At 45.7% G+C, this 14,552-nt stretch overlaps 1 protein-coding gene across 1 annotated transcript in view; it reads right to left on the bottom strand.

Moving 5' to 3' along the window:
- Positions 1 to 4,353: 4,353 nt before the first annotated feature.
- SCN10A (sodium voltage-gated channel alpha subunit 10) overlaps positions 4,354 to 14,552 on the bottom strand; it is a gene marked incomplete at both ends in the record, with an annotated part of 75,967 nt that continues 65,768 nt past the window's right edge. Inside the window, 5 exons of the mRNA XM_082663514.1 lie at positions 4,354 to 5,561; positions 8,278 to 8,548; positions 13,089 to 13,189; positions 13,446 to 13,587; positions 14,426 to 14,479. Of these exons, the coding sequence (XP_082519640.1) occupies positions 4,354 to 5,561; positions 8,278 to 8,548; positions 13,089 to 13,189; positions 13,446 to 13,587; positions 14,426 to 14,479 (1,776 nt within the window). The remainder of the gene's footprint in view (positions 5,562 to 8,277; positions 8,549 to 13,088; positions 13,190 to 13,445; positions 13,588 to 14,425; positions 14,480 to 14,552) is intronic.

The raw sequence follows: 14,552 nt of genomic DNA, 5'->3' as shown, positions 1-14,552 counted from the left end.
ATAACAGCCCAAGATTGCTCAAACCTGAAAACAGTTTCCAGGGCTCACTGGTAACCAACAGAAAGTACAATAAGCTGTTGTAAGAAGAAATTGCTTCCCAGTGCTCCTGTCTCATGAGGGAGTCAGACAGTGGATGAGGAATGCTCCCAGAAGCAGGACCAAGAAATCCTTCCACTGTCAAGGCCAGCAGTACATACTCCCAGGTATACTGTGGACTGGCACTTCTGGATGTGGTTTCTCTTTTTCTAAATGTTTTTGTTCTTTTGGCTGTGCCACGCAGCTTGCGGGATTTTAATTCCCTGACCAGGGATTGAACCCAGGCCCTTGGTAGTGAGAGCTCAGAGTCCTAACCACTAGACTGCCAGGAATTCCTCTTTTTCTAAATAGAGATTTTTATTGAAGTTAACATGTTCATCCTATGCTATTGTCCATGGTATGGCTGGCCTTTGGGTACTGGGCCATGAGGAGCTAACTTTGGACAGATTAAGAAGAAAAAATTAGCCAAATATCGTGAATTTACTTTGACATTGTTTTTGGTGCTGGGGGTACATCCGTGAGCAAGTAGAGTCCATGCTCTCACAGGGCTTACATTCTAGTGGGGAAGACAGGCAATGAGAAAGTACATATATAACATATCAGAGCGCAGTAAGTGCTGGATGGGGCTGGTAATTAGATAGGTTGGTAAGGGAAGAACTGAAGAAAATGTGGGAGTGACCTATGTGGATATAATGGCTGAAGGAAAAGCAAGTTCCAAGGGCCTTTGCCCTGAGGCAAGAGCATGCCTGGTGTGTGTAAGGAACAGCAAGGAAGACAGTGTGGCTGAAGCACAGAGAGTTGGGGTGAAGATGAGGTCAGAGAGGAGTAAGGGCTAAATTATGTAAAACCATGGTAATAACGTCTACTTGGAGTACATAGAAGCCACGGGTGGATTTTGAGCTCTGGCTGCTGTTTGAGAATAGACTGCTGGGGACAAGAGTAGAAATGGGGGCAAGCTGTAAGGCTACTGAAATAATACTTGTGAGAGATGATCGTTATTGAATAAGGTTGATAGTCGAAAGTTCCCTTTCTCTAGAATTTTCTTTTCTGTTATCTACGATAGAACTCCTAATCCTTTTACAACTCAGCTCAGATAATCCAAGTCCAAGACAGAAACACCACAATTCAAAGCAGCAGATAGTGACTACTTCTGTGAAGAGGGAGGAGAATCTAACCTAAGCTATTCAAAAAATTTAACTTGTGAGCTATAACACACACACAGAAAACTGCAATTAGATATATATGCTTAGCTTAACACATGGTTATAAAGACAGCACTTATAAAGAGAACCACCTAGGGGGGAAATTAGAACATTGCCAGAGATCTAGTCACAATGCCTCCTTCCACCTATTACTAACCTCTACACTGCCTTTAATGGACAAATCCCTGCTTTTCTTTATGCATCCCTAAACAGTATATTTAATTTTGCCTGATTTTGAACCTCATAAAATCATATAGTATATATAGTTTGGTGACTGGCTTCTTTCACTCAATATTATGTTTTTAAGATTCATCCATAAACTTGTACAAGGCTATATCTCATTCTCATTACCACATAAAATTACATTTTAAAAATGTACCACAATTTATTAATTTATTCTACTGCTGATGGACATTAGGTTGTTTCTAATTTGGGTCTATTATGAACAATGATAATAAGAAATCTTGTTCATGTCTCCTAGAGCATGTGTGCATGGATTTCTCTAGGTTTCATACCTACCAGTGGAAAACACAAGTCACGAGTATATGTAAAAAGTTTAAGTTAAACTGTTTTGCAAAATGGTTGTACCAATTTACATGCTCCAGCAGTGCATTAAACTTCCTGTTGCTCTACATCTTTGCCAGCAGTTGATATTTGTTAGATTCTAAAACTTTTATAAATCTGATAGGTGTGTAGTGATATTTCACTATGGTTTTAATTTGAATTTCCCTGATTACTAATTAGGATTGTGTGCTCTTTCATATGCTTATTGATTATTCAGGTTTCCTCCTTTGTGATGTGCCTTTTCAAATCTCTTGCCATTTTTCCTACTGTGTTGTCTATTTTGTATTGATTTATAGATGTTAATAAAAATCTCTGAATATTAGACTTTTGTTGGATGTGTTTTATTTATTTTATCCACTTGACAGCTTGCCTTTTCATTCTTTTTAATGATCTATTTTCATGAATTTATGTTCTAAATTTTAATGTAGTCAAGTTTATCAGCCTTTTTAAAATTTTATGGTCACATAGTTTCCTATATTATCTTCTAAAACATTTATAGATTTGCCTTTCAAATATAGATACACCTGGAACTGATTTTAAGTACAAATAAGGTCAGATTCCTAGGTACCATACAGTTTTAGGTAGGGGTCCTTATCTTTTGCGGGGGACACAATTCAACTCACAAGCTGGGACAAAATATGTAACAAGAATATATTTGAGAATAATATCATCTACTTAATAAAACTAGTCTGATGGTTGGGTACATTTAAGTCTTCCACAAAACATTGTAAAAGTAAGCCACTCCCTAAGCTCTCTGTCCACCCAGCTGTCATATAAACACTTGGGCAAGCATCCTCTCCGAGGGCATTTTCATCGGCTGCATGAGATTTAGCCGTTGAAGTAGCTGCACAGTGAATATGTGTGCTCTCTGGTCCAGTGCCATTTGGTTGAACTCATCTTTTAGATACAAACCAAGCATCCAGAGAACAGCTGATCCGTACTGGGTCGGCCTGTGCCCTCAGCTATTCCATCATCATCTTATTAACCTGCTTCTGTGGGTGCTTGCAAACCCCAATAAGCATTTCGAAAGCCTCTTTGGCCTCTGCTGGGCCAACTGCGATAGAGAAAGGATAGATTTTTCTGTGCGGCCCCAGAAAAATCTGTGTCCATGAAGCCTGTCAGGGGGACCAGTCTTTAGTCTTTGTAATTGAATAAACGGGAAATCTTACGAAGCGATAAAATACTTATCAATGAATTGACCTGAGCCTTGTCATCATAGCAAGGAATGTCCCAAGAGTTGATAGACGATCATGGCTCTCATTAAGACCCTTTATGTCTTATGCTATCACACGAACTTCTTAATCTCTTTCATCTCAAGACCTGCCATGTGACTTTGGCCTGAATATCATCCCTTGGCAACCCTTCCACCATTCAATGCATAAATCCAGTGAATCTTTTGGGGCTTAACTCTCATTATGTCTTGTGCTTAGAGCAGTGCCTGTCATATAATAGGTACTTAAAAACATTTGTAGGATGAGTTAAAGAAAGTATTGGCCTTACCTTTTGTCTCCCAGATCATCTTTCTCAAAATGTTCCTTTATTTTTGATTATACTAATTATGGAGTCCTGGTCCGAGGGGAATGTGAAAACCTCCATCCTTAAGTCTATGAGAGGTGAAACAGCCTCTAGAATATATTCAAAAGCTGTCTTTTGGCCATACAGCAGAAAGGTCTGGCCATTGCCGCTTCAGGGGAGAGTATTTTCGTTGTCTGAATTGGGACAGGGCATCTCTGAGTTCTACAACATGAAATGCAAAGGCTGCAAAGACTGTCCATTCTGCCCTCCGCCACCATGGGGAAGTGGTTCAGAGGGGAATGAGTTTGGCCCAGGTCAGCCAGGCAAGCAGTGGGAGAGTTAGTTAGGATGAGAACAGGCTCCCAGGACAATGCTCCTTCCTGCCTACCCAGCCTGAACCCAAACTGCAAAATATCAGGAACCCTGAAAGTGAAGGAGACGTGATTTATGACATGTCAGTGTCACATAATTTTTTAAAATGATGCTTTAGGATATAACATTGGTTTTGACATACCTTTAAAAATATTAATTTTAATGGGTATCTCAGAGGCCTTTCATGACACAGACCACAGGTATTACCCTGGGCTGGAGCAGCTGTCCGGCAGCTCTCAGCATGCAGTCATGCAAAATCCTAAATAACACTGCCAGTCTCTATGTGGTGTTTCACAGAGGATGACCTTGGACCTTTAGCAACATCCTTGCCATGTATCTTTGGAAATTCTGGTCCTGAGGTGTTTGTCTTGGTAAATATAAGCTCTGGTCACCATCAAAATAAAATGTTCCAGGGACATTTTCTGGAAAGTAAGGGAACCCATCATCTGATATTGAAAATTAAAAGGGAAGTCACAGCGGAAATGCCCTTGGCTTCTGACTCTTGTTAGTGTGTGAGGGTTTCTCCAAAGGTGGGTACCAACTGTATTCCCTGCCCCATTCTGACATTGTGACCAGTGGCATGCGTTGGTGAGGCGGTGGTGGTAAGTTGTCACAGAGCAGAAGGATACATCAGAGCTGGACGTGCCCATGCTGGAGGGTCCTCACTAGGGCCCAGTGGCTTCCTTAGTGGCAGCCTCCCCTTCATTTTGTATCGAGCTAGATGTGCTTAAGTTGACTTGATCACTAAGGCCTCTAGTGACACTGTCGTAGGATGGTGGGAAAGATGTGGCAGAGGCAGTTTCAGATTTGTCTGGGAGCACACAGTTTTCATCTGCCACGAATGCAACAAAGCCTTCATCTGGGAGTGGCACAGCCTCCTCCTCAGCCCTGGGCACAGGCGGGGGATTGGCGATCGTCATGGAGCGGTGCAGCACGTAGCTGCGATAGGCCTTTTGGATGACAGTGGCTGAAATGTCTTCTTGCTTCCACCGGAGGGTGGTTGCTATTGGTTCATAGGATGCTTTTGAAAGATTAGTTGCCATAAATTTCTCCTCCATATTTGCCTTCAGAGAATCCAACTCCCCAGATTCTCCCAGAACATTCTTGGTGAAGGTAAACAGGATGTCCAAACAGTGGATCTTATCTCCAGGGACCAAGGGCAAGTCCATCTGGATTAATATATTCCCATTGGGTTTTGGGATCCGCAGGGGGCCAGAGAGCGTGTCTGCAAAGTCTGAGAGGGCAGAGAAGGTAATGAACTGGGTGGCCTCCGGGTCGAACTTTTCCCAAGTCTCGTAGAACATGTCAAAGTCATCCTCGCTCAGGGGCTCCGTACTCTCCTTCGTGGCCACATTGAAGTTTTCCAGAATCACCGCAATGTACATGTTGACCACGATGAGGAAGGAGATGATGATGTAGGTGGTGAAGAAGAGGATGCCCACGATGGGGTTCCCACAGTCCCCTCTAGTGCCGTTGCTGTTGGGCAGGTTGGGGTCGCAGTAGGGAGGCCCCGTGTTGAGGATGGGGCTGAGGAGCCCGTCCCAGCCTGCCGACGTGGTGATCTGGAAGAGGCACAGCATGCTGTTGGCGAAGGTCTGGAAGTTGAACATGTCATCAATGCCAGCCTCCCACTTGACGTAGGCGAAGTTGGCCATGCCGAAGATGGAGTAGATGAACATGACCAGGAAGAGCAGCAGCCCAATATTGAAGAGGGCGGGCAGGGACATCATGAGCGCGAAGAGCAGCGTGCGGATGCCCTTGGCCCCGCGGATCAGCCTGAGGATGCGGCCGATCCGGGCCAGGCGGATGACTCGGAAAAGCGTTGGGGAGAATAAATTTCCAAGTGATGTAAGAATTGCAGAAAACACCAGGCCTTTAAAAGTGAGGGGAAATGATCTAATTAGTACTTCCAACCATGAGCCCTGACAAAGTTGACTGGATCACACCCCCTCTTCTCTGCCTGGTATGGACCTCCAAGTGAGCACCCATATTCAGGGACTCTGGACCCTCTGAGCCTGGCACACTGGATGGCATAAAGTAGGGGCTCAGTAAGTGCCCATTGCATAAATCCTGTCTCCCTCGAGTAAGTCTCACCTTTCCCACCATGTTCTTATCTTTCCCTCCATCCAGATACATTCTTAGTCAACCTACGTGGTCAAAACCCAATTTCTGCAGCCTAGTTCAGCTGAAAGTGATTGCACCCTGTTCCACATGCTCACAGTCCATTGTCTGTTTCCGTCTGCAACATAGACACGGCTCTTTCCTGAGAATTCAGCCTTTGGGTCATGCCTTTACTTCCACCCTGGTCCTGTGCTCTGTGAAGGCTGGGACCCACTGTGATTCATCTCCCTATCTCCTACTGCGAAGATTGACTCAGTTCCTGGCACATGGGCCTGTGGATAATTGTACAGAGCCTAGTATTAATTATAAGGGGCCTGAGGACTTGGGCACCTTGCTGACAGCTAAAACAGAATGGTTTTGAATGGCCAGCTGTCTGCATAATAGATTTTATTTGTTTCTTTCATTTCCAGCTGTGTTTGAACTCTGTGTTAGGGCCTAGAGATGGGCTAGTTTAAGGTCATTTATAGCCCCCTAACCCGAACTATGAACAAGAGTGTGTATATCTCCCTATGTGATATCTAACTTGAAGATTTGTGAAACTTGGTCTTGGGGACCTGTGGAGGCAAGGCCTTTAGGTCAAACAGGATTCAAAACCTCTCGGGAGAAATGGTGAGGGGTACGATAGAAGCTCTCTCTCCTTGCCAGGGTGCCCTTGATCCCATTCTCCTACTCGCCTTTTGTCCTATGAATATGGGTGGTCACAGTATTGTGTTGGAAGGAGGAAGGAAATGGAGGAGAATTGGGATAATTATAATTTTGTATTATGAAATCTGTATGAAAGCCCTTCTCTTAAAGTCCAGTTTAACTGGGGCATTTTCCCATAGTGTGAGATACATATGTGTTTTTATAATCTAAGATTCTGCCAGCCAACTAGCCTACCTTTACAAGGGAGAATGAGTCTTCATACTTGTAACAATTAGACAATCAATACATGTCTTACAGGTGGAAAGGAAGAAGGGGAGAGGGAGGGAGAGTGGAAGAATGGCTAGTGGGTTCTTGCACTTGTTTTCGAGCTGTCGTTATGAGTGATTTCTGTCCAGTGACGGGTGTTTCTGTGTAGGTCATAGGAACTGGTAGTTAAGGTGTCCCCATAATAGAATGGAGTACTCTGAGTATATTTTATTTCTATAGTACTGATATGGGAAGTCACATAAGCAAGCTCCCTTCTCTAATATAAAATTAAAAATGGCCTTTAGAGTCTCTCACTTTGGAAGGCAAACAAACAAACAAAACAAACCTCCCCCACCCCGCCCCTGGAAAACCCAGCAGCAATAGGAAAATAAAACAAAACAAAAAACAAAAATAAATTTAAACTCCCCAAACAAACACAACCCAAGGCTGTGTTTCAGCACCAGGATAGAGAGATTAAGTGCTGCCTTTGTTGTATTCAGATGCTATTAGCTCTTGATAGTGAATCAATGGAAAATAAAATCTACAGCTATGCCCTGACATGAAAAGTAAGGAGGTCATGATATAATAGGTCAGGATATATTTACAAAGCAAAGTAAACCTGGTGTGCTGGGATTTGGCCTTTATAGGATCCAACTTTGGCTAAACCACACGAAGGCCAGGGACGGTATCTTGGTCTTTGGTAGGAGGCTGTTAGTTTATTAAAAAGAATATTAGCATGGTCTAAATTCAGCTCCACCCTTTACAAACTATATGACCTTGCATAACTTTCTTAATCTCTGAGGCTCCATATTAAATGTATAAAATAAGTATAGTAACACTCCTTCCCAGGGCTGCTGTGGAGATCCGTGGATCCCAGCCCAGTGCTCAGAACTCAGCAAGCACTCAATTATGGTGGCTCCAATCCCCATTTTAACCTCTGACTCCATTCATTTTCTCTGAACACCGTTGGCCCCCAAATACTGAGCCTGTCATTCAACAACACCCAGACTAGGTCATAATAGCATTGATCTCTTGGCATTGGTCCCTTGACTTTACTGTCACTCATATTCCCTAAGTGGACAGTTATACAGAGATTTAATTCCAGACCCTTGACTTAAGAATCTCCTTTGAACAATCTCCTCCTGGTCTTTCCTCACTCTTCTGGCAACCACCTCCTTTTCCAGAAAGTATTTTATGACTCACCTCACACCACAGCACCCACTCTCTGCTTTGAAGGCCATAAAGATAAGACTCATTGGAAACTCCATCATCTTAGGTTTTCTTGTGCGTGATTGTTCCCTATCGGCTCCCAAATTTCTGGCGATGGCTGCACACACAGTAGGTGCCTGAATACCCTTCACGGCAGCATGGAGAAGGCTAGTGGAACCTCTGCATTTCACTGAGAGGCCCGGGGCATTTTAAATCTGCTGCTCTTGCAAAGCAGCAAATACTGGGCTCTTCTAACATACAACGTAGGTTTTTAAAAGTTTGTTAGCTGTCCCCTTGGTTTTGAAAGAGCAGCCAAAACAAGACCAAGTAGAGGCTGGGTGTCCCCACCACATGCGATGCCCACTTACTTCCAATGGAAAGGACCACGACAATTAAGTCAAATACATTCCAGCCATTGGTGAAGTAGTAATGCCTCAAGGCGAACATCTTCATGACACACTCGCCAATGAAGACGGCCACAAAGAACTGGTTGATTTTGTTTAGGATTTTTGTCTTTTCTTCACTCTGCTCATCAGTCTCCACCACCATGGTGATCATGTTGAGGCAGATGAGGACCATGATGATGATGTCGAAAGTCTGCCTTGTCACGATGTCAAAGACAAAGCCCTGGTACTTGTTCTGAGAAAACAAGAGATGGTACATCAGGCCTTTTAGCAACATAAACCAGGCATCTGGAGAGGCTGTGTTCTTCACAGATGGGTTTTTAAAGTCTGTCTCTTTTGTCTCCCTCACACTCCACATCCCAACAGAAGCAGACTCCTAACCCTCCAAAATCTCACTCTTAGTTGTTTCTACCTCATTGCCTCTCCTGGCCCCACGAAGTCACTAGGCACTTTGTCCTTGTCCACGCTCTTCCCTCCACTTGCAGTGCCCCTCCAGTCCTTTCTCTGGGCCACCTAAATCCCCATAGCCTTGAAGCTGCTGCATATCACAGGAAGATAAGCTCAGTGCTTTGTGATGACCTAGAGAGGTGGTATAGGGAGGATGGGAGGGAGGCTCAAGATGGAGGGGATATGGGGATATATGCATACATATAGCTGATTCATTTTGTGCAGATGTCTAAGCAGGTCTTGGTTGTTTGCATTCTTGGAGAGAGGCAGAGTGGTCTGGACAACGAAGAGATCATTTTTAGGGGGCTATTTTTATGGTGTTTAAAAAATTTTTCCTGGTGTGGCCCTCTAGACTTTCCTGTGCTGTTAACATCTTACTGGTCTGTGAGCTCTTGATTCCAACCTCATCCTCCACCCTCACCTTCTCAGACACTTCTGAGCTCTGTGGAACTCACCTGCCTTGATCTGCAAACTTCTCCTCCTACTCAGTGGCTGCTCACTCTCCTCATGCCATGGACCCTAGGGCTGGGGGCAGAGCTGAGGTCCCTCTTGTTCCCCATTGTCACTCCCAGACCTTTGCTCCTCCTGTGTCTTGTAAAACCCTTCCTCCTCTGATGCCTGTGTCTTCAAGTTAGCCTTCCTTTGCCCCCTCTTCATCGCTACCACTTACTGACCTCCTGGTCCCTCTGCTTCATTACTGATGAGTGAGACTCTTGGCCACACTTGGCCACTCTTGGCTATTAGCTCTCGGTTCCTTACCTAAATCTCTAATGACCTAGTTTTTCCTAACTTAGAGAAAAATCTTCCTGAATCTCACATCTCTCTCCAGCTACCAGCCTACTTCTCTCTTCACTTCACAGTTAAATTTCTTGAAGGAGTTGTGTGCAATCACTGTTTCCCATTCACGCCTCAGCCTACTCCAACATAGCTTTTGTTCCCATCCTGCCATTGAAATGGTGCTTGTTAAGATCACTCGTAACGTCCAACATACTGGTTTGGCATCGCTTACCGCCCCCTCTGCCTTGAAACTCTCTTTTCTTGGTTCCCAGAGGGCTTACTTCCCTGGTTCTCTTCTTGCCTTTCTGTCTGCTCTTTTTAGAGTCTTCTTTACTCAACCTTTAGATATTAGAGTTCCTCAAGGCTTAGTCCTATGTACCCTTTGCTCTTCACGCCATTCTTTCTCCCTTGGTAATTTCTCCAGCCTGTGAATTAATATGTGTGTGATTTTTACTAATTGTTTTCCTGTCTCACTGAACTGTCATCTCTGTGAGGGCAGGAACATCTCTCACTGTCCTATCCCCAGGGTCTGCATAGTATCTGGAAAGCAACAGATGATCAATAGGCAGATGAATGAATGGATGACAGAACGGACAGCTCTGAATTACACACACTTCAAACAGAATTATAAAGCCACTCCACTAGGTTGATTACATTTAATTCTGTACAAAAGGCACTTCCTGAATGTGTACTGTGTACAGTGCTCTGCGTGAGCGGCTGTGAGGGAGAAAGGAACCTGTCATGAGTCTCACCAGGGAGCTCCCAGGAGCCACAAAGGGGAGAAGGGCTGTGACAGGGCTGGTTCCTGCTTTCTGCTTCATGGTGGGGATGGGTTGCTACCCTGCAGGGTTTGAGCAAAGAATCAGAGTGGGTCTGGCTCCAGGTATAGCTGCTGGCTTATGTCTTTTCTGGGATGCTGAGCCACTAATAGCTTTCATTTCATCACTGAAAATGGCAAAAAAAAAAAAGGAGGCCCATTCATGACTTCTAACTAAACAGAGCAGGCAACATTACTAAGTTCTGGGCATCAAGTTTGCCCTGGATATTCAGCTGCTGGGGAGTGGAGCGGCTCTCTAGCTGCTCTTGGCTTAGCTTGTGGGCAGGGATCACTTCTTTGCAACCCTCGGGGCTCTCAGAGATGATGAAGTGGGTGACTGATGATGCGATATTCTGGAGCCTATTATTTTCCTATAAAGTGGAGTATGTGAAACCTGATTTTAGTGATTTCTATAGTAGGGAACGTTATAGAATAAAATTTCCCAGTCTTGTGGAAGCCTTAGGCTCTGCTATGGATGAAGCATAAGATTTAGAACTTGGGATTCACGTGTGGCAAGGAGTAGTATGTACATGCCTGTGTTGGAGGTCCCTATGTCATCCGAGGCTGGCCCTGCCATGAACTGGCACCCATGCACCTGTGGAGCAGAGTCCTGTGCCAATGCTCAGCTTACCTGACCAGCTCAACCTGTTGGGACCCCTCAGGGAAGAAGATGGCCTTTCCAGTGCCAATAATCTAGTGAGGAGGAAACTGGAGCTGGGAAGGTGAGTCTTAGGTGGGAGTGGGCATTTCTCTTATTGCTTGGACTTTGTGGAGGGCAGATGATCAGGCTGGTCCCACTGTGGGGTGGGTGCCAAGACGTTGCCTGCCATATGGATGCTGGCCAGGAGCTAGGATGGGCCAAGGCTCGTGGGCCCTGGAGAGCAGCCAGATGCAATTGCCGCCTGGGCCCTGATCTGCTAGTTTCCCTTTTGGTATCCCTAAACCTCAAAGTCTTGTTTAAATGTTCCAGCCTTGCCTCAGCTATGCTAAAGGGAACAAAGGAAATAATGTTTGCTGTGCCTGGACCAGAATATTAAGGAGAGAGCCATGTTCCTCCACTAAAGCTATTATAGTGTGGATAGTTAGTTAGTTAGTAATATACACCCCCTCCCACTCAAAGGGATGGCTAATGTCAGGAACACAGCTGGGCTATGAGGTCTCACTTTGCTTATCCGTATGGAAGACCTCCTCCAGGGCCAACCTTGGAGGACCTTGGGGATGGCTTGATTAGGAGACGTGATGATTTTGTTGTAGGTCTTCCTGCCCAACCACTGACTTCCACTCCTACTGCAGTGCCTGGAATTTCAGCATTAGGTTCCTACCTTTATATTAAGATAGTGTCCTTTCCAGGGTCCCTTTTGGAAATGCAGCTCACCCTGTCCCAAGGAAATTGTCTTCCTTGAGAGGAGGAAGCTGGAGGTGGCCTGTGGGATTGGCTGATGAGAGGGGAGAAGCTGAGATGTTATAGAGAGATGGAGTAAGTAGGTAGGGAAGGGTACCCAAAACTGTCATGATTTTGCCAAGGGTTGACCCCAGCACAGAACACCTTGGTGTCTGCTCAAATGTGGATTCAACATCAGTCCAGCCACCAGAAAAGGTCAGCAGGGACATAACTGCTCGCTTCTCATTAGGTCTTAGGATCCTTCTCCCATAACCCCTGCTTGACTCTGATTGGCTGGGCTCAGCCTTTCACCTACATCTTCTAATTTTGAGCCTGTTCCTGCCCACTGGACATTGGAGGGATACTCCCTGAGCCTTAGGGACTCTCCCTCAGGCTAACTCAACCCCAGTTATCTTGATCTTATGAGGTATTTGGAAGGACACCTCTGCCCCTACAGACGTCTGAACATCTTATCACTCCCCGTTGTAACACTTCTTATCAGAATGGAGAATAGTAATACATTTGTGACCACTGTTTCCAAGTAAAGCATGTGAAAGGTCATAGCATTTTCTTTTCCTCCTGTAAATGTTTTTAAGACTTTGTGCTCATGAAGTTTTTAGTATCTTATGCAAACCCCATGCCTTGATTTAGAAATTATAATGTCTTGGCCAACAGAATGTATGTCTCCCTGATTCATTTAGGGAAAGGCCTGTACCTTTGCTGAAGGTCCTTAGGTTTTGCCCTTGTGTGGGGAAGGGCTAATGGGACTGTGCCATGGATCTTTTTGAATAAAGGAATCACAGGGGAGTATGCCTCTAAGTTTTGGTCAGTCTTTAAACACTAGAGTAGGATAATTTTTGGTTCCTATTGTGTCACCTGACCATGACCATGACTGGGCCCAGGATCCCAGGGTGGTTGGGTTTGGCTATTTCCTCTCTGTCTTCCTGTAGGCATGGGGTAGAATGTGGGGTGAGGCTGGCAATCCGTTGCAACCTACATCAAAATGCATAACCACAAATGTTTCATCTCAGGGCTCTAACCATCCTTACTATCATTTAGCCTAATCTGTTCCTGATCTGGTGCTGGAAACTTAAGCCTGTTGGGCAACTCAAGTACTTCCCTAAACAGGTCTATCTGGAAACCTGCAGGAGTATGTTCACTCCAGAAGATCAGAGTTGCTTCTTGCAGACTTTTCTTCCTTGGGCCTGGGAACTCTCATTACCTCATCCTCAAAATCAACCCAGATCTCCTCCTCCACAGAGAGCATTGGCCAGACGCCTACCAGCACAGGCATGGGCTGTCAGGTTGGATTTCCAGACACTTTCTGCTAGAGAGGCGAGCTCTGGGGCTCACCAGGGGCCGTGGGATGGGCTTCTGGGGCTTCTTGGAGCCCAATTTCTTCATGGCATTGTAGTACTTCTTCTGCTCCTCTGTCATAAAGATGTCCTGGCCCCCTAAGTGCAGAGAGATAGGATAACACACACCACTGTTATTGCCCCCAGATGGCAGCCTTCAGTCCTTTCTGGGCCCAGACCCCAGACAGGGGTGAAGCCTGCAATCAGGGGGCAAAGGTCGGTGTTGGTGCTAAAAGCCAAGATTGGGCTCCTGGTCAGGCATGGGGGCTGTGACTAGTGTTGCTTCAGTCACGAGGCCCGGGGATCGATGGTAAGTCTAAGACTCATCACTACCACAGAAACACCTAAGCCCCACTTATCTTTTTTTTCTGTTGGTTGAAGTTGTCAATGATGACCCCAACGAAGAGATTGAGTGTGAAGAAGCTGCCAAAAATGATGAAGATGATGAAGTACAAGTACATGTACACGTTGTCCTCCCACTTGGGCTGCATGTTCACCTGTGAGCAGACAAGTGGGGGCATGGGGACGAGGGGGCATCTTAGCTTGTGTTTACCCCAAAGAACCCTGAGACAAGGACCTGGCTGCAGGTGGCTTATTTGCGAGGTGATCCCAGGAAGCAGAAGTGAGAGAGGGGGAGGCAGGAACAGGATAAAGGCAGCACCACTACCATGGGCAACAGGCACTCCATGCTCTAAGGACTGTAGAACACACTTCAGATTTGTACCTCCAAGGGACAGGGAAGTGAGAGCTTTTATCTACAGACTCCCAGAGCTTATTTGTGAGGGTTGCCCCTGTAGACTCGAAGTCCTCTGCCCTTGGGGGAAGAGCTGCTGAGCCAGCTCTGAGGCACTGAAGAAAATCAAATCTCAGACAGAATAAGAAACAAAGGATGAGAGTGAACTTAGAGGTGGGTTGAGGGGATATGGGGCAGGGCATCAGCAGTGTCTTGTGCCCCAGCAGGGAAGGGTCCTTCCCCAACAGCACCCATCTCCTCCACCTGGCTGCCGTGACAGTACCTGAAATTCCACTGTTCTAGCTAGCCACTGCCCTTGCCCCTGCCTCTGCCCAGGGAGCGCCCTCATGCACAGTCCTTTAGAGGTTATCTGATAATTTCCTCAACGGTGAACAGAGGAAGAACTTGAGAAGCCTAGGAGACTAGGTCAGCTTAAATATCCAACAGAAGGCCAGCTGGACACTGCTCCGGGGGGGATAGTGCCAGACTGCTGGGTGATCGCCTTTTCCAGTACCAAGGCCACCTTCACCCCATTTCAAATAGACTAATGTGGGCGGGAGGCATAGAGCGGGAGGCGGTAGTCACCACGGGCTGAGACTCACTTCCCGGGAATCGACAGCTGCGTACATGATGTCCATCCAGCCTTTAAAGGTTGCCTGGAAACAAGGAACAGAGGCCACTCAGTGTCTGCCCATCCATCTACATCGGCCTCTGTTTTGATTCACTTAT

The sequence above is a fragment of the Grampus griseus genome (genome assembly GCF_964374135.1).
Source record: "Grampus griseus genome assembly, chromosome: 10".
NCBI lineage: Eukaryota > Metazoa > Chordata > Mammalia > Artiodactyla > Delphinidae > Grampus > Grampus griseus.
Note: the sequence above shows the minus strand (reverse complement) of the source record. Positions and strands in the feature narration are given on the sequence as shown.